Source organism: Rhizoctonia solani, chromosome 11 (assembly GCF_016906535.1).
Source record: "Rhizoctonia solani chromosome 11, complete sequence".
In the NCBI taxonomy this organism is placed as follows: Eukaryota; Fungi; Basidiomycota; class Agaricomycetes; order Cantharellales; family Ceratobasidiaceae; genus Rhizoctonia; species Rhizoctonia solani.
In genome coordinates, this window is record NC_057380.1 from 1,621,118 (window position 1) to 1,638,373 (window position 17,256).

General features: G+C 48.5%; 3 protein-coding genes across 3 annotated transcripts; all 3 read left to right on the forward strand.

The window, feature by feature from the left end:
* Positions 1-8,330: 8,330 nt before the first annotated feature.
* RhiXN_10535 (Fungal specific transcription factor domain) lies at positions 8,331-11,758 on the forward strand (the record flags this gene model as incomplete). The annotated part of the gene is made up of 14 exons (XM_043330351.1): positions 8,331-8,762; positions 8,816-8,866; positions 8,933-9,216; positions 9,285-9,571; positions 10,085-10,303; positions 10,350-10,441; positions 10,518-10,685; positions 10,786-10,814; positions 10,867-10,960; positions 11,022-11,045; positions 11,096-11,221; positions 11,283-11,401; positions 11,469-11,560; positions 11,631-11,758. 14 exons carry the CDS (start codon positions 8,331-8,333, stop codon positions 11,756-11,758), a joined length of 2,145 nt encoding a protein of 714 aa, XP_043184448.1.
* A 1,090-nt stretch (positions 11,759-12,848) lies between these two features.
* Positions 12,849-14,719, forward strand: RhiXN_10536 (glycoside hydrolase family 43 protein; the record flags this gene model as incomplete). Its single annotated transcript, XM_043330352.1, has 3 exons — positions 12,849-13,340; positions 13,421-13,990; positions 14,054-14,719. The coding sequence occupies 3 exons, from the start codon at positions 12,849-12,851 to the stop codon at positions 14,717-14,719; spliced, it is 1,728 nt and encodes a 575-aa protein (XP_043184449.1).
* Positions 14,720-15,505: 786 nt separating this feature from the next.
* RhiXN_10537 (glycoside hydrolase family 43 protein) lies at positions 15,506-16,747 on the forward strand (the record flags this gene model as incomplete). Its single annotated transcript, XM_043330353.1, has 8 exons — positions 15,506-15,556; positions 15,613-15,631; positions 15,685-15,717; positions 15,766-15,852; positions 15,914-16,021; positions 16,070-16,222; positions 16,275-16,653; positions 16,711-16,747. The coding sequence occupies 8 exons, from the start codon at positions 15,506-15,508 to the stop codon at positions 16,745-16,747; spliced, it is 867 nt and encodes a 288-aa protein (XP_043184450.1).
* Positions 16,748-17,256: the final 509 nt, after the last annotated feature.

Genomic DNA, 17,256 nt, shown 5'->3' on the forward strand with positions numbered 1-17,256 from the left:
CGATATAGCAAATTCAATGCGCCACGGAGCGTCAGTAACTTCAAACTGTGAAGAAGGTTGTGCAATATACTTACTCGCCAACGTGGTACACAACAGGAGCCGAATAAGCCCAAGCTATGCCCCTCTGGTGCATGTTGCTATTCGCCCTTTGAATTCTGGCACGGAATCGGAGTCGTTGAATGTTTTGAAACGAGCATAAGGCTCGACCAATCCTCCATAGGTATGTTCAGAATTCAAGAGGAATAGATTCAAGAAACACAAAACGAATTGCCCTATTACCCCAATGATACCCTTCTAGTTCAATTCCGGTTTCAGCATTCTCCTACCTTGTTTTTACCACCGGTGACCTTTGCTAATTTGGATATTGATGGATTGGTCGTCCCTCGGTCCCAGTACTGCGACTACAGTTTATAATCATAATCAAGGTAAGCATTATTATTTATTGTATTCAGCGCGACATACTCCAGATGATGGTCAATATACTCCAAAAAGTCCGTCCCTACTTTAATAACGATTCGATTTTACTCTCACCTTGGAGACAAATTAAATGATATGACAGCATATTTCGGCAGGACATGCCAACGAACAGGTCCAACGATTCAGAGGTTTCCTAGGCCTTTAATTTGCCCCGAATGAATGCGGTAACAATCCTAGACCTATTGGGGGCACTCAAGTCAATCTCTTAACGGAGCGGGCCCAATCTCGTCCGACGATCAGGCGCTCACGTTGGAATTTTTTGTTCGGTCATGATCGTCCTCTCGTCCAGAGGTAGGCAAGGCCAAGTTCCATCGGCGATGATCAAGCGCGTCCTTGTCAACGAACTTCTTTCAAGATTTAAGGTACTGTTACTCTTCCCGTGGAGAGACAGGCCCGTCAGACATCGTTAATGACTCAAGTAGCGTGTTCCAGTCGGAGAGCGCCAAGCCGCTCGACAAGCGTGAGCCATTTCCAGTTCGTTCGAGCCGATAGATTCGCCTTTACAGTGCGGCCCCGCGGGATTCGACCCGGTCCTGAGAATGCAATTCGCGCCGACCACATGGTCAAGTTCGGGGAGGAAGCGACTGTGGCTAGCCGTCCCGCCCCACGTTCGTTCAAGAACCGTCGACGAAGTTGATTGCCTAAACCCGCCTCGACCGGACTCGGTAACTTCCCCGGGATGAGATAATTTAATGATCGTTGATAAGCATCAGATGAGATGTCCGCAATGAGGCCGAATGTCTATTCAATCGAGTCAGCCTCGGGCTTGGCTCTGTCGCCGTATGCGAATTTGAGTTTGAGCGCTGTCTTGGTGTCGGGACATTATGTCTCCACTGCTCATAACAGTGTTCCGTCGCTTAACAAGGTACCTAGGTCAAGTTTACTTTATGTTTATGAAGGTATCTGCTTATTTTGGTTATTGTAATGACCTTCTGATCTTCTCAGTCTCGGTACACTTGAATAAGTAGTTATCGTTTGGTAGTTCTTTGTCGGCTCGATATTGTCAAGAGTTGATTCGCAAGGTTCGTAATGAACAACTTCGAGAGAATAAATAAGCTCGGCACTCTTTCCTATCTGGGCAATATGAAGGCGTGGGTACGCTGTTATTACCGCCCAGCTAGCTACCGTGGGCGATTGAAGGCCGCTAAATATACGAGAGTACCAGTCTAGTGGTCATGATTGTTGAAAGAATGAGCGATCCGAGCGCTAATATTCTAACAATAGCTATGCCGTTAGCAACTGTCTAGATGATGGGGTAGTTTCCTCAAAGAAATAGTTCCGCTATTCGAACCCAGTAACACAGAGAATATGCAGAGTAATTTCATGAGTTTGAAGATAATCGAGTAAGGTTTAATACTTCAGCCGATGCTCCAAAGAAAATACAAGCGAGGTTTGATAGAACCTGATGGGGACACTGTGAGATCATGTGACCTGCCACAGAATACCCTGTTTGGTTCACCATGGTCTCGAGCACGTGGCTAAACGCCTTTAACTCAAACATCATTGATGGATGAAGGAACGATTCCACATGATACGCACAGCTAGTTTCGACTACTGGAATAACATTGATGGTCGACTCCAAGCTTCTCCAATGGATGTAAATGCTTTGCACCCGGGTAAGCGCCAAACGCCAGATAAAAGTATATTCTGGCTCACCTATGCTTCGGTGCCATACTTACAAATGACCTTTTTAGGACTTGACTGATAATGTACCGCCTCGAAATGATCATGTGTTATCGGTGTATTTAATAGCCTCACATAATATCACAATGTTAAAATCGAAGTCAACGGAGCATCAACCCCGAGCACCGATTCGAACCTCCATGCGCGCGAATTCTAAGCTTTCCGTTGTACTGTTTATTGGCAAGAGCTTCCTTTTGCTGAGAGCTACAGATGTAGGTACCGTGAATGCCGTTCTGTATTCACATGTGTGGGTCTTGGCAATTTATTTTGAGCTCAGCCTGCCGTACTCAAACTGGGTTTCGGTTTTCTCGGGCACTCTAACCACTGCTACCCACTGATGTTTAGAGCTGTCTTGAAAACCTTGAGAGAGTCTTGGCTCTCGCCCTGAGTGCTCGGCGAGAACGCTTACTGTTATAAGACCCTTTATGAATATGCAACTACAGTGCCTTGAGACTGTCTCCGAGTTTTGGCTTCCCTGTCACCTGTCTAACTTTTGAGTGTGCCCAGTGTGCCCCCGCTGTGTACAACCTAAGTAACACACGGAACCTTGATGCTCCTAGATGAGAATCTTCCCACCCAGTCATATGCTGAGAACTTACGCGTTGTTTGGCCATCAATAAGTATCAAGCCCTTTACGGTAGAACACAAACATATGTGCGCGCGCTACTACTCGTTTGAGAATTAAAAAAAACTGAATTTAAAACAGCCTCTTTGGCATATTATGATCCGGAATGTATTGGCGGACCCGCCCATACCCCTACTGACACCCCCAATGACCGAGCCAGCCTACCGAGAATAGAACTAACGGATAATGTACATCGCAACATAATCGGCGAGCCTGGGGCGCCTATGTGGCGGCCCAGAATCCTACGGAATTTTGCCAGCAGAGCGATATCAATACAGTGCAACAAAATTATGTTTTGTTTTATTAACGATAGGTCCAGCCCAGAACCTGTGCTACGGGGCTATCGGTCCCGCTCGGGGGGCGGGGGGGGGGCGTTGCACGTAGTTTATCCGCCAAGCCCATACGTGCGACGTAAGTTTAATTGGTTTCTGATATGCGGATTTGAAACGTTCATCGACGATCATCATATGACTAGATACTCGCTTACTGTCGAGATCGGAGCTCTCCACTCAGCGATTGGGTACAGCACTAACTACTGCACCGCAAGCAATCGGAGATAGTTTCAAGTGACTAGTTGTAAATTTTCTGTGTTCTCAAGACTGATAGAAAGTCGAAATGATTGCGAGTCTTTCGCCTGTTGTTCTGGATCAAAGGATGCGCATACTCATTACCGAACTGAACCAAAATGGTCCGATCAGCACGCGGGGAGGCGCCCTAGTTGTTACGTGGACAGCATCTTTGCATACATTTCTTACATTTCAGCCCAATTGTAGCATGCAGTTGACATCACGAACTCTAGAAGTAATGTGATCTTTATTCAAGGATAAACACGCATTCTTGGGGCTGGGTAGGAGTTCGGGGTCACCGGGGATTATCTGCTTACCAAATTTAGACACTGCTTCGCTTGTACACTTATCTAAACGAAAGGGATATTGACACTGTTAAATCCAAAGCTAAGCTGAAAGGAGTATGAGCTCGTGTAGATTTAGAGCTTGTGTTTCCATAAGCGTCCCCACACCAGTTATCGCCGGAGTGCTGCTCTGATACAATGAATATATGAGCGCGTGAATGAATTGCTGAATTAGGTGTAGGCTTCCAGGTGAAAAGTCCAGAACATGGTCACGTTGTAAAGTACTGGAGATTCTAGGAACAATCATATTTCGATTAATTCAAGAAAGACAGCACCAAAATTGTCCGACACCTACGGACACGCCCCAGCAGCCAAGTTTAAGCCCTACATGTATTTCAGATGTGATTTAATTCTTGGCAAAAGCAGAATTTCAGCACATATATGAGCCCAAGTACGGGTTGAAATACAGGATGGAATTATGATATCACAATACATCCGCCAGTGAATTATCAAAACGTGCATTTTACAGTAAATTCTCGTGGATAACAGAATCTTGAAAGCTACCATCACACAGCTGGAGTGAGGTGACACCTAGGCACCGAATGTTCCATGCTTATCCTCGTACGAAAATGAACTCGGGCTTCCGTACAGTTTCGTTAGCATTACACCAAATGTCCGAGTTCCACTGACCAGTTACATCATAGGCTGCCACCACCTATAACCCTAGACGTCCGTATTCTTCCGTATTTACCCTCCGAGGGAGGTGGATCTCAGGGCAGCAGATCTTAGGGAATGAGAAGGGGTCCATAAACGTGGTCGTTATGATACATGCGGAGAGTTATACACTGTACACCCTGTGTAAATCTATGATCGGTCTTCCGGATCTGAGCCCCGGCCTCCCCTGGTTCCAGAGTACTACATTCTTACTGTACTTATTGAAAGTTCTGGATTAAGGGCTGAAAGGTTTGTAGTAGTGTTACAGTAGTCTCGAGCAGGGTTTTTGGGGCATCGGGGCAGGGGCCTTGGGGGTGGTCGATAAACTCAAGGAAGTCCAATGATGTAATCCAAACGGGAATGCAGAATCAAATACATATGTCTTCGATAATTTCAGTCATCTTATTTCGTTAGAACGTTTTTGGTCTGGGTCGTCTTGGAGTCTCGCTCCGAAATTCACAAATACAGCAATACCCAGCTGGCTTTTCACTTTCGGCCCAACATGTAGGCTGATGGTTCAAGCAAAATGAACGTTTACGTTACCCGAGCCGTCAAGATACGGATCGTCGTGTGAGTGAGTATACGCTGCGGGCAGGATCTGTGCCTCTATGCGTCGGGGTCGGCCACGGGGCAAGACGCACACATACGCACACGGAGAAACTGATTCCGCCGACTCGCCGAGCGCCCATCACAGCCTTCTCCTCCACGCACTTCAAAACGAAAGAATGTGGCTCCAATCCATATATGCATCGAGTTTTTTCGCACTCCCCTTTCTCTCGGAGCTCCTGATCCAGAGGCTGAAAAACCACGATGGTTCGATCTGATGGAGAGGGGAGGGAGCTCAGATTGTGGTTTTGAATTGACAGCGCGCGGGACGGAGTGGACAATTGTGGTAACTCTCGTTGCAATTGGTGTGGTACGGTGATCAATTCCGATATACTGAATGCGCTGGCATGGGATGGAACGAGGCGTATTTGGTCGTGTTTATCCGGATGCCGAGCGGCAACAGCGCACTGTATTTTTATGAGCGTATATCGTATTAGATTGACAGCGTTATGTGAATGCGCCGAGTGCACGGGTTTCGTATGTGCGCACCGGCCGTACTGGCTAATATCGCACTGCCGATGTATGTCCAAGTTGGGGCGCTGAGCGGCGATTGCGCTCCTAGTTGCTCAGGCCCAGGTAGTTACGACGATCTGACAGGACGATCGGAACTGGACGGGTGTGCACAACTGAGCTTGAGACGGAGTGTTTTGTTTCCCCTGACCGAGACTGGGCGACAGGATATTGAACTACCCCTCTCTGCATGACCCCATGTGACGCTAGAACGCAGTCTGTCTGTCTACTTGTGTGGGTGGGACAAGAATATACGTTTGTACATCTCCTAAATGTTTACCCCCAAGGGAAGTTGTCATGGGTAACCAAAAACAGCAACAGAGTCATCCATCATATTGAAACTTCGAAAAATGCGGTCTAATCTGTGTAGGTCAAATGTTTTAGGACGGGTTTGAATGTGTAAATTCAAAGTCGGGGAATAGAGGTTGTCAGCAACTGAGAGTTTGTGGGTGGGATGCCCAACTCTCCTCGGGATGTCGGAGATGGCCTTGCCATGGTGGACTGGACCGCATGGCCCAGCGACCGGTTTACTGTACAGAACATCCGGCTCTTGGTTTCTGATTAGAAATGAAGTACACTCAATATAATTGACTAACTACAAAGGGTCGTTATCCGCGAAATTTGACCTGTTGGCCGGAGGTCGGGACGGAATGAACCGGTATGACAGGACGGAGTATCCAATCAGACATGGGCATAACGTCACTGACCTTCCTTCATATCACGGGGGTTGCCCGAAACGCCGACCAGGAGTGGGTGTACTCAGTTTGGGGATATTCGCGATAGAAAATCGAGGGACAAGTGGCGCTCTTATGGACAATGGAGTACGTACTTTTGAGAAAGTGGGGAGAGGACACTGAAAATTTTCAGCGAGGGACCAGTTAATCACGTTGCCTATTTTGTATTGGGTGACCAATTGTGCTCAAATCCTGCATGGGAGAATTGGAAATGCTCCATGGATCTGCCAAGCTGCGCTGTGGGGTACGGTGGACGATGACCTCTAGGCCTGTTGTGATAACTACGACAGCACAACTTCCGCACTGGCTAGCCCCCCCACCTGCAGTCGAGAACTCTTAAAATATTTACTTGTTATTTCTGGATTAATTTGGCTTGATCCGACGGGTATTGTGATTGACAGTGACCTTTTGTGGTATTGTGTCTGCAAGTATAGACAGTGCCTAGATTTCGTAGGTAGGAAATTCCCGGAGTTGAGTCTTGGACGCTGCGGATTGGGGATTTGTGTGGTGAGGTAAGGTCCGGGGGACGAGCCAGAGCGGCGGTGGCCGTGCCTGTGCTGCGTTTCAAAAGTGGATTTCGTGTTTTGGATGATCCTGTTATCGAATGCTGATTGATACTCTGTACTCAGCGTCATTACACCGGACCTTGGCAACTCCTGTCCCGAAGCAACTGTCTCTCCCAACCACCACCCCCTTAGAAATTAGAACATATCCCCTGATTCATCCTCCATAAAACAACCATCTCGGCTAACCTAGAAACTCGAACCCCCTACAAGGCACTGGAAGTTTCTTTTCTGGTGCTGACCAACCCAACGAGCTCTCTACTATATCTTGGGTCCCTTACTCACTTGACCCGACCTCTCCGACTACATCGTCATTAATTGTTGGTTCTCCCCGATACATTCACAAATTCCCTCGCCAGTCTTAGCCGATCCCACATCCCGACATTCGAACAACTTCGTACGTATATGCCCGCAATACTTCTCACCGCTGCCACTCACTCACCACATGTGTGGCGCGACCCATCTGTTTGCAGATATCCCAGCTAATTTCCATTTTAATTAATTCGCCATGGCTCCCACCGCCGACGACCGCAACACCCATCCCATCGACAGCAAACCTCATGCGTAAGTCACCTCCATTTTCGTTGGCTTTATAAATTTGTTCCGTTTGATCGCACGGGTCCTCCCGGAAATGCTGGCGTTATTGGGTTGGGTGGCTTTCAATTGGCTTCCCTAACCCCGCCGAGTCTATTGATGGCGATGCGCCAGTTGGAATTGATGGTCTGTCCGCATTTGGGCAATGCTTGACCATGGTCGGTCCCGATTGGGAATGTCGCCGACGCGCCCGACTCTCACATCTCGTCTCCGTCGCTTGGAGCCATCATCTCGCTTGAATTGTGCACATGCTCCCTGTTCACTTCCCTCTATGCCACCACACCGGCCGCCCTGATGCGGTACCCTCATTGTTTCCGTTCTCATCGCCTTCTCTATCTTCTTTCTCTCCTTACTTCTCTCTCCTGACTTGCATAGTCAGCCGGCCGACTTCGGGTCCTTGCCCCGTTGTTTCGGTTAGCCAGACTTTGGGTCCACATGATCCTACTGCGCCCTTCACGCCTTTTGTATGTCACCAATTTGGTATCAGCACAGACTCGATCTACGCGCTTCGTCGGGGAGTCTATGTTGGCCTCTTTCCGGGCCTAAGCCATTCTCGCCATCTTATTTCTCGTTCTCGTCTATTCGTATAAATCAGATGAACTGACTTGACCTTTGCCTCACCCCCCCCTGCATCATATCGCGACCTTACCAATCCTCACTCGGGTTTTACTTGTCAACCCCTTTGGGTTCCAACGGCGCTTCTACACCGCGGCCCTGTCACCGTAATCATCTGGATCACACTTGGCTACAATCAATCTTGCCCCATTTTGTGCCTTTAATCCCACTGCTGTGATGTATTCGTCTCCCGCCTCCTCTTTATCTTCTCCTTCGCTCTCCTCCCCCGATACGGCTTCACTACCCGACACACCTCCTGTCCAATCCACTACATCGCTGCCTCTCCTTCCCCGCCTCTCATTACTGCCGCTTTACTCGACCAATCACGTCCAAAACGCGACTGCCGCCCCTTCCCCCCTATGACCGTGCTTGACCACACTGGCCCACCGTCGCCCATGGATCAACGTCCTTACATCTCTCGTCGGGTTTCCTACCCTTCGTTGCCGCCACCCCCGCCACGCATTGACCCATACCTTTTGCCTTCGATCTCTTCGCTTATGCTCGCACCGGCTTCTCCTTGGGACTATAGTGCTCAGCTACAATTTGCTCTCAACAGTGCCCAGACCGGGCCCTACCTCCATCCCTTTGGTCGTGGACACCAACACTACCAAGCTCACATGCAGCCCGGTGGCCACATCATCCCAGGCGTCGGCGCCGGGATGGGCCGGGACCTCGAGCACCACCACCCTGGCGAGCATAGCCTAGCTGGGCTCCTGGGAGGAAACCGCAAGCGTCCCAAGTACACTAGGAGCAAGACTGGATGCCTGACATGTCGGACCAAGAAAATCAAGGTGTGTTTAATTTCGAACTGAGTTGTGCGACTGATGCTAATTGTTCCTTTTAGTGCGATGAAACAAAACCCATCTGCACCAAGTGCGTGCACGGCCAGCGCGAGGTAGGACAGCAAAATCATTTGATCTCATTTCTCCGGTACTAAGCGCGCATAAATTTGAATTTACAGTGTACTTGGCCAAAGGACGTCCAAGTTAATCCGTCGGCCACCTCGTCAGCGCCAAGCTCGCGCCCGTCTCCTACCACCAGCACACCTCAACGATCACCATCACGGCCAGGTCCGAGTTCCGACCTCTCGCGATCAAACTCCGCAAATGGCCGTCGCGCCGGTAGCAATTTCCTATCCAGCTCAGAACGCGGAAGCAGTAGTGCTGGTACACCGTCAAGAGAGACTAGCCCGCAAGAGCGACTAGACTCTCATACACGCAACTCCACTGAGTCTCGTACGCCTGGGTATGTGATTAATCTAACAAGTTTAGCCCCTGAACTCGTGTCTAACTTTGCTTTCCTTGGCGATCCAGGCTCCTTGTCCCTCACTCAGGCTCGTCGCTCTCGGGGCTTACCTCCGGGGCCGACCCCTTAAGTTTTCCTCAACCTCTCGACATGACGTCCTTTGGTAACTCAGGGGTGGACTCGTTCCCGCTTTCGGCTCAGTTCGGAAGTTTACCCATGGGATACAGCGACCAACTGTCCATGCTCAACCAGCCACTGAGTGTTGATAACCCTGCTTCATATTCCCCATGGGGGCCGTCGTCGTACGGCAATGGCAGCAGCCCTATCGACACTTCCACCGCAAATGGACAATGGAGTGCAACTCAAATCAACTACTCACAAACCCAGACCCGATCGCGCCGTTTTTTAGGAGTGTTCAAGAAAGAAATCTGGTGCTTGTCTCTCCCTCTTCTTACTATTAATTTTCCTTGAGTACCATGCCTCTTTCATCTCACATCTCCACACACACACATTCGTTTAAACACATACACTACAATTCGCTGCGTAATTTTGGATGGATGGATGGATATAGAGGGGCGTATGACTGAATATGAGCCGAAATGAAGCTGCCGAATATGCAGATTATGACTCCACTTCATGCTACGCACCACCACTTGTCTTATCATATTTTATATTTATTCTGTGAATTCATTGTTGAAGACGGACGCTGATGCAAGCATTTCTGTTTGCTTTTGCGCATGCTCGAACTCTCAAATTTCCCTCAAAACTCGACCCAACCTACTCGTTTGATAAAATATGGGGGGAAACTATTGTCAATTTTTTCAGATCCGACACTATTGCAACACTTCAACAATGCTGACCATGGCAGTGCCATCTCAAGTAAATCCTATTCTCGCTGTGAACCTTCCGCTGGTGCTGGCCACCCCACCTCCGCTTCATGGCATGTCAGTTTTAGAACCGAACGCGGGCGGTAGTCCCGCAACTGAGGCGCTGAGGCTCTCGCTACTTGGCGTTGGGGCAATTCATCAAGCGTATCTACTCGCTCGGTCCGGAACCGACATGTCTCTCGTCAAGCAGACCAATGCGGGTGTGGCCGACGACTGATGAATTTGGCCATTTCGTATCGGCTACAGGCGACGAAGTGTTTGGCACTGGCTTGCAGACTATCGAAGGCACACGAAGCGACGCTGCGCTGGGAGCCAGCGTTACGATAGCTTTGATCGATGTGAGTGCATTTACTCCTTCCGCACCCCCAAAAAGGCGCTTATGAACCATCTCGCTCATTGGCGCGTGCTACGCAGATCTTTGCCGGTGGCCATTCTTGGCAATCTAATATGAACTTGGCCAAAACGCTTGTGTCGCTACGTGGAGGTCCGGGCGCCATCGTCGCCCACAACCAGCCATCGCGCAAATCGAATCGGAGCGGCGTGACGGTCAGTCCCGCCCGTCTGCTTCTGGAAATCTTGACGGTACGAAGTGTGCGGTGCGTGCGGTCTTGTGATTCATTATCAAAAAAAAAACTTACTGTGCACATCTCTAGGTTCGTTTACTTCCAACGAACCTCCGCAGCTTCTAGGACCGGGCAACTCTGATTGGTGGTAGGTCCTGCTTTCATTCACAGAACTTGATTATATAATGATTGGTGGTTAGGCTCTCCCATGAGGCGGATATAGACAACTATCATTCCTACTCTGTGGAGAACGTGTTTGGAATGTCACGTCGTATTGTGGAGCTGATGGCAAGGGTGGGTTCACAAGGTGCATTAATCTCGGTATTTAGAGTCTGACATATTTCGATAAGGTTAGCACCTTGGTCATCCGACACAACCAGTGCTTGGCTTCCATTTCGGAAGTGCCCCTTGACTCTCCCATGTCTCCAGCGTCGCGGTGGGGAGGAAGCCCAAAGGCTCTATCAAGAGGTCGAGAACTGGACCGAGCCTCCACTTCCCGATCTACTGAAACGCAGAGTCGAGAACGGAAATACTGCTCATAAACTTGCTATGCAGGTCAGTTGACCACCCCGGCAAAGCGTTTTCGCTCGGCGTTCTCATCACTAAACTGTTGTAGATCATGCTACTCCGGGACGTGTTCCGTGTGCCTCGCGACGACTATCGAGTCCAGAAGGCATCGAGCGCGATCATCGAGCGTTGCTTCGAGAGCACAAAGCATATGGGGATGGCCGTCGAGTAAGTTTCCCTCGGAAAGTTGTATATTTTTTCACATGGATCAATATTCTAACGTAAATATTGCAAGTTTAACATGGCCTGTGATTATAGCCGGTTGCCAAATCTCGGGATCTGGACGTTCATGGGTGGCAGAGACGTTTGAGGGGTTCAGGAAACAATGTAGGTTGCGGTCTTTCTGCTACTCTCTAATTGCACCGAATGGTCTGTAACTGATCTTGTACCTTATCAGGCTGTTTCGAGATCGACACGGCTGAACAAATTGTCTGTGAAGTCTGGCGACGAGAAGATGAAGGTCTCCCTGGCGCATCCTGGCGTTCCGTCATTACTGACCTCAATCTTCGTTGTCTGCTCATCTAAGCTCCCAACCCTAGAAGTGAGCATGTGGTCTTTACTTATAAAAATCAACCTACAGCGTATTCTATCATTAATAATCATTCTTCTGGAATTGTACTGGCTCAATATCTGTTGCTCTTTTTGGCCAATTGGTGTTGTGGTTGGATTCTAATGTACTCTATATGTAACTATGTCCCTCTAGCCCTGAGTGTACTAGGGCCGGGAAAAGCAATAAAAAAGTGTCTCATTAGTACTTGTAAAGTTTTGCATCAAAGTATCTTCGGTTGGTGCCTTGGCGAGCGCGCGCGGCAGTTAGAACGGGATCGGCGTTGCTTCTCTAGTCTCGAGTTCGGAGATCTGAGGCTCCGGGACATATTTTGATCGGCTCTCAAATGACGAATTAATAATATTGATGAAGAACAACTGACTCAGCACTCGTTTGGATACAATCAAGCCGCTCCAAAGAGTTGAATAGGATCGCAGCTTATGCATGAGCAACAATCATGATGCCCCAACGTTGTGCGCCATTCAACTAGCAGAGAATGGCCCTGTTTGTTACACCAAGGGAATTAATTCACATGGAAACACCCCGAAAAGTACAACATACCGGACTACCTTGTAATAGCCATCAAGGCTGTGCTGGCAGAGTGGGAAGCCGAACCCCCAATTGATGAACCTCTAGCATTCAGCGGCGTGCTGGCCGAGACGGCAACCTGTTACCCACATCCTTACTTCGGATAGCTCCCTTATTTATATAATATATACATGGGCATGGGATGGCATCAGGTTGCGGCAACCAGCCGAGATGTCCGCCGGGCACAGCCTTTCTCGAGCAATTGCGAAATACGCTCTCTACTTGCTAAAATCAGGCCAAAGGTATTACCGAGCTGCCCGGCGCCTTTTCCCCGTTTGCCCTACATATGCTTAGGTGCGTTGGGAATGGGAGTGCTGTCATGTTCATCCAAGACTAAACTATCCTATCTCTCGTCGTTTTGGGCTGAAATCTCAGGTGATACTACGCCTATCCATGTTTTGGTGAGGTGACTGACCATATGGCTCTGATCCATCTCAATTCGAATGTGCAGGAATTAATTGATTTTATAGACGGGGAAAGATGGTTCTTTTGGTGGTCAATCCTTCGCATGAAGACGAACGCTCGACCCAAGATGCAAGGACCAGGCGTCAGCCATCTCCTATACCTCGAACATCTCATTCTCCTATTCCAGCGCGCACAGTAAACCTTCCTCCGGAGCTCATACGACTAGTTGTCCTACAAGTCACTCGAACTCCGGACCTTGCGAGCTTTGCACTGACATCGAGATACCTCAATAATATTGCAATGCCCCTCCTCTATTCCACTCTTTGCTTTGGCCCCACTGCCTACCGACTATACAAGCTACCGAGACGTAACCGAGGCTCAAGCGGCCATGGCTACGTGTCTATCTCAGCCGAGTCTCCCATGTCAAGGGACGAGGTGGGATCCGAAGACGATTTTTTCGACAATCGCTCCTCTCTGTGCGCCGAACTGCTATCCAACTCCCTGCACCTCCTTCCATACGTTCGTAGCATCTCCACCAACATTTCTGTCCCAAACTACGCGGCCGCGGTTAGAGTCGCTCGAGGACAGAGGGGAGGCAGAGAAGAAATACGTTCCACGAATGGGTCACCATACTCAATTTGCCGCAGGCGTCTAATGTCAGGCATTTAGCCCTGGGTGGTGTAAACGATCAGCATTTACTTGATTTGAACGCTGCCAGGCATCTTAAGCTCACTGCACTTGAATTGGACGTTCCTCCCGCCGCTCTTCCCGAGCTTTTCAATCTTTCCTCTTTCCTTCAACGACAACGGCACATTACCCATTTTGCTAGTCGAAACTTGGCTGATATCAAAGGGCTGAAAGACCACGACCTCCCTCGTCTAGCTCACATAGATGTTCCAGCTGTTTTAGCTTGCCAGCTTGCGCCTGGTCGTCCGATTACCACAGCCCGTATTTTCCCTTCAAATCCGCGGCGGGGGTCCGGGCTGCGGTCGGCCGATGAGCTCCTTATGGCCATACATGCGTTATCCCAGTCGACAGATTCAATTGGAGTAACTGATCTTGATGTTTCTGTCCTCTGGTACGGCGACCGTAGGATGGAAGACGATTGCCGCGTTTTCTTTGCGGCAATTCGCGATTCTTTACAACAGCTACGACATCTACGAGTTACGCTATGGTCCGACCTGGCTCCCAGTAATGTCGACTTACTATTTGATTGCGTATGTCCTCTCATAGTTTGGAAACAACGCCTATATGCTAACGGGTTACTCGGGCTCGCATAGATTTTATCGGCCCTACCATCACTCCAGTTCCTTGAGACTTTTGAAATACGGACATGGGCTGAATACGGTATAAGCCATCCCTGCCATCTCTCTCACCCAGCTCGTCGAGCGATATTTGATTTGTGGAAGGAATTGTGTCCGTCTTTGAATAAGGTCGCAGCGCTCGACAGTCATACTTGGACCTGGCACGCTGCCAAGGCGATAACTCAACCCCCAGCCCCTGTCCGTTCCAATTCTGACCCACACACCAAGCCACCCGCCAGGCGCCCTTTGCCACCCCGTCCACGTCCGGCCTCGGGCAATTGGGTGCGGCTTAGTGATCGTTGGGATTGGCAACCTACTCCTTCACCACTTTCCCAGCCTATGCTGCCTTCAGGCATCCCTTCCGCCTCTCAAACATCCTTTCATGGCCTAATGACACCTCGCCCTGATTCACGCCCTAGAAGTGCCTCTCCTGGCGGCACTCACGACTCGCGGGCTGAAGGTACTTGGGTCCAAGAATCAAGAAAACAACCTTGTCACGACTCAAAGATGTGGCATTCGGACCTGCCTGTCCTAGGATCAACATATCAAAGAAATGAGCTGGACGAACATTACGTTCGGATTGCGCATACTCCACACATCGAATTCGCGACTCGGGACAGACATAGACTTTCAATATTTTGATGTTCTGGGACTGCTTCAACAGAGGGCTTTGCAATTTTTACCTGTATAATTATATAAGTCGGCGGATATTATTGATCCTAATTATTTGCTTGCTATTGCATTATTGCTTTTCTTTATACATATACCCCTGGACAGGTTTACCCTATTGATCATGACACTTTGCTTGATTCATGTAATGTAATGTATAGCTTCGCGTGAATTTGATATTTATTGTCTTAGCGCCAGGCGGTTGCCGGTCTTAGCTAGTTTGCTTCGAACGGCGTCGAGGACATTTTTGACTCGAGCCCCGAAGATTACGCAGAAGATGAACTGGCGGGCCGCACTTGCTTGGTTCTACCACCGAATATTTCCAAATGGAGTCTACCAGGTTATTTCTTATGGCCTACATCCGCAATATTTAAAAAGGGGATTTTCGTGTCTTTTGTTAGCCCCATAACCAGCTGCTCTGGTCGAACCCGGTACCCCACATATACAGATTTCAAGCATGTTATTCTCTTCTCTTCTAATACCCATTTTTGGAACGCTTGTTGCTGGTTTCGTTTCTGGAAGCAGCGTTCTGAGCACACGGGCTACTTCCAATAGTAGCTATCCTCTGCCGATGAAATTGACTGGTTCGGGTATATACCCATGATCCCAGTATCATCTACAATGAGAAATCAGGCTACTACTATGTTTTCAGTACTCATGGAGGGGTCTCGAGAAGTAAGGCATTGAAAGGGTTTGTTTGTTCAAGTTGCGTTGCTCTTGAGGTTGGGACTGAAATCAACTCATGGATAAAATCAGTCCATGGACAGCCATAGGATCATACCTGCCTACCGGTTGCTCGTTATTACTGAGGTAAGTAAGCAGTAATTTGCTCGACCGTAGCACAGTTCACGGGTTCGTAATTATAGAACGCGGGCACTGTGGTGAGTATTCCAGGTCTAGAATTTTGTCCACTTTCTCATACTCATTTTGACTCTAAGATACTTGGGCTCCAGACGTTGTTAACATCAATGGTAAGCCTGCATTTTCGGTACTAATTCCGGGATACTTATTCGTTTTAGGGACGTATTTCTTATACTATTCTATTTCTCAGTTTGGTACCCAAAATAGTGTTATTGGGGTCGCTACAAGCAAGACTATGGAATACGGTAAGATTATTCCCCATCAACCCTAGTACCTCATCCCTTGGTGATCGATGCATTCATTTAGGCTCTTGGACGGATCATGGAGCCGTGTTCTCATCCAAACCAGGCGACCGATACAATTCTATTGACGCCAACGTCATCAAGGCTGACGGAAAATTATTGTTTACATTTGGTACTATTCCCTAACACTTTCAGAAATGGCTCATAAAATACCGGGTAGGATCCTATTGGGCGGATATATTCCAATTTGAGCTAGCACCATCTGGCCTAGCCCCCTTGTCACCATCAGCACCTCAGCTCACACACTTGGTCCTTAATCAAACATCCCCACAGTCGGCAGAGGGAGGATTTATCTATAAGCCGCCCAAGTCTAGTATGTGTTTAATTAAATCTACCTTAGGGTCCTCGTTAACAGCTCTGCTCAGACTATTATTATCTCTTCTATTCGTCCGGTACATGCTGCGCCTTCGACCCTGCGGCCCTCCCAGCTCCCGGAGATGAATACAAGATTTTTGTTGGGCGTAGCGAGAATGCATCAGGCCCATTTGTAGGATCTACTGGAAAAGCACTAACCGAGACTGGAGGAACTCTTGTTCTTGCCAGCCATGGCAACATATACGCACCTGGTGGAAATTCGGTATTTTGGCAAGTAATTGGCATATCGCTCGAAGATTTAAAGCTGACGGAGATTTCCAGGGACCCCAAATCCAAGAGAGATGTTATTGCCTACCATTACAGACCACGCGATGATATTCGCGGGGATGCAAATCCGTCCTTGGCCTCAACTATTTGGATTTCTCGTCGGTACGTCTGCGATATGAATAAGTTATCCCATCTAAACCATGTTTTATTGTTTAACAGGGTTGGCCCGTCTTGGTGGCTTGAGTTTGCCCTCTGAGACATCATTTGTAGCGCTTGAAATGAGAAGGGTCAATACGGTAAAGAATTAGTGTCTTTGTGCGCAGCATCGGCCGTTTACCTGATGTCAAGATAAATCTATACTTGTCGTTCTAGATTTGTATAAGGTACCATCGTAAGCTGATATACGAGCATGTTCGCGGGATGACCAATACTACTGACCATCATAAATATCGTTGACACGTCGAGCAAATAGACGAAGAGCAATGACAATTAGATGGTACCCAATAGTTATGATTTAAGATGTGAAGCAAGGTCGTTTATGCTTCATGACTATAGAGATGCGACACAAGTAGATACCCGGCACTTAGTTCAATCGTATGCATATGGAAAGGCGGCAATATCGTGACTTAGAGTATTTAGTACGTGATGTAACAAAGGAAAGGCAAGATGTAATAATGGGTGCCTTAAGTCGCTTTGAATGCCTCCATGTATACGCAAGACTCCAAGTGAATTATCGGCCGCAAATTAAGTCAATACAAACAAAGA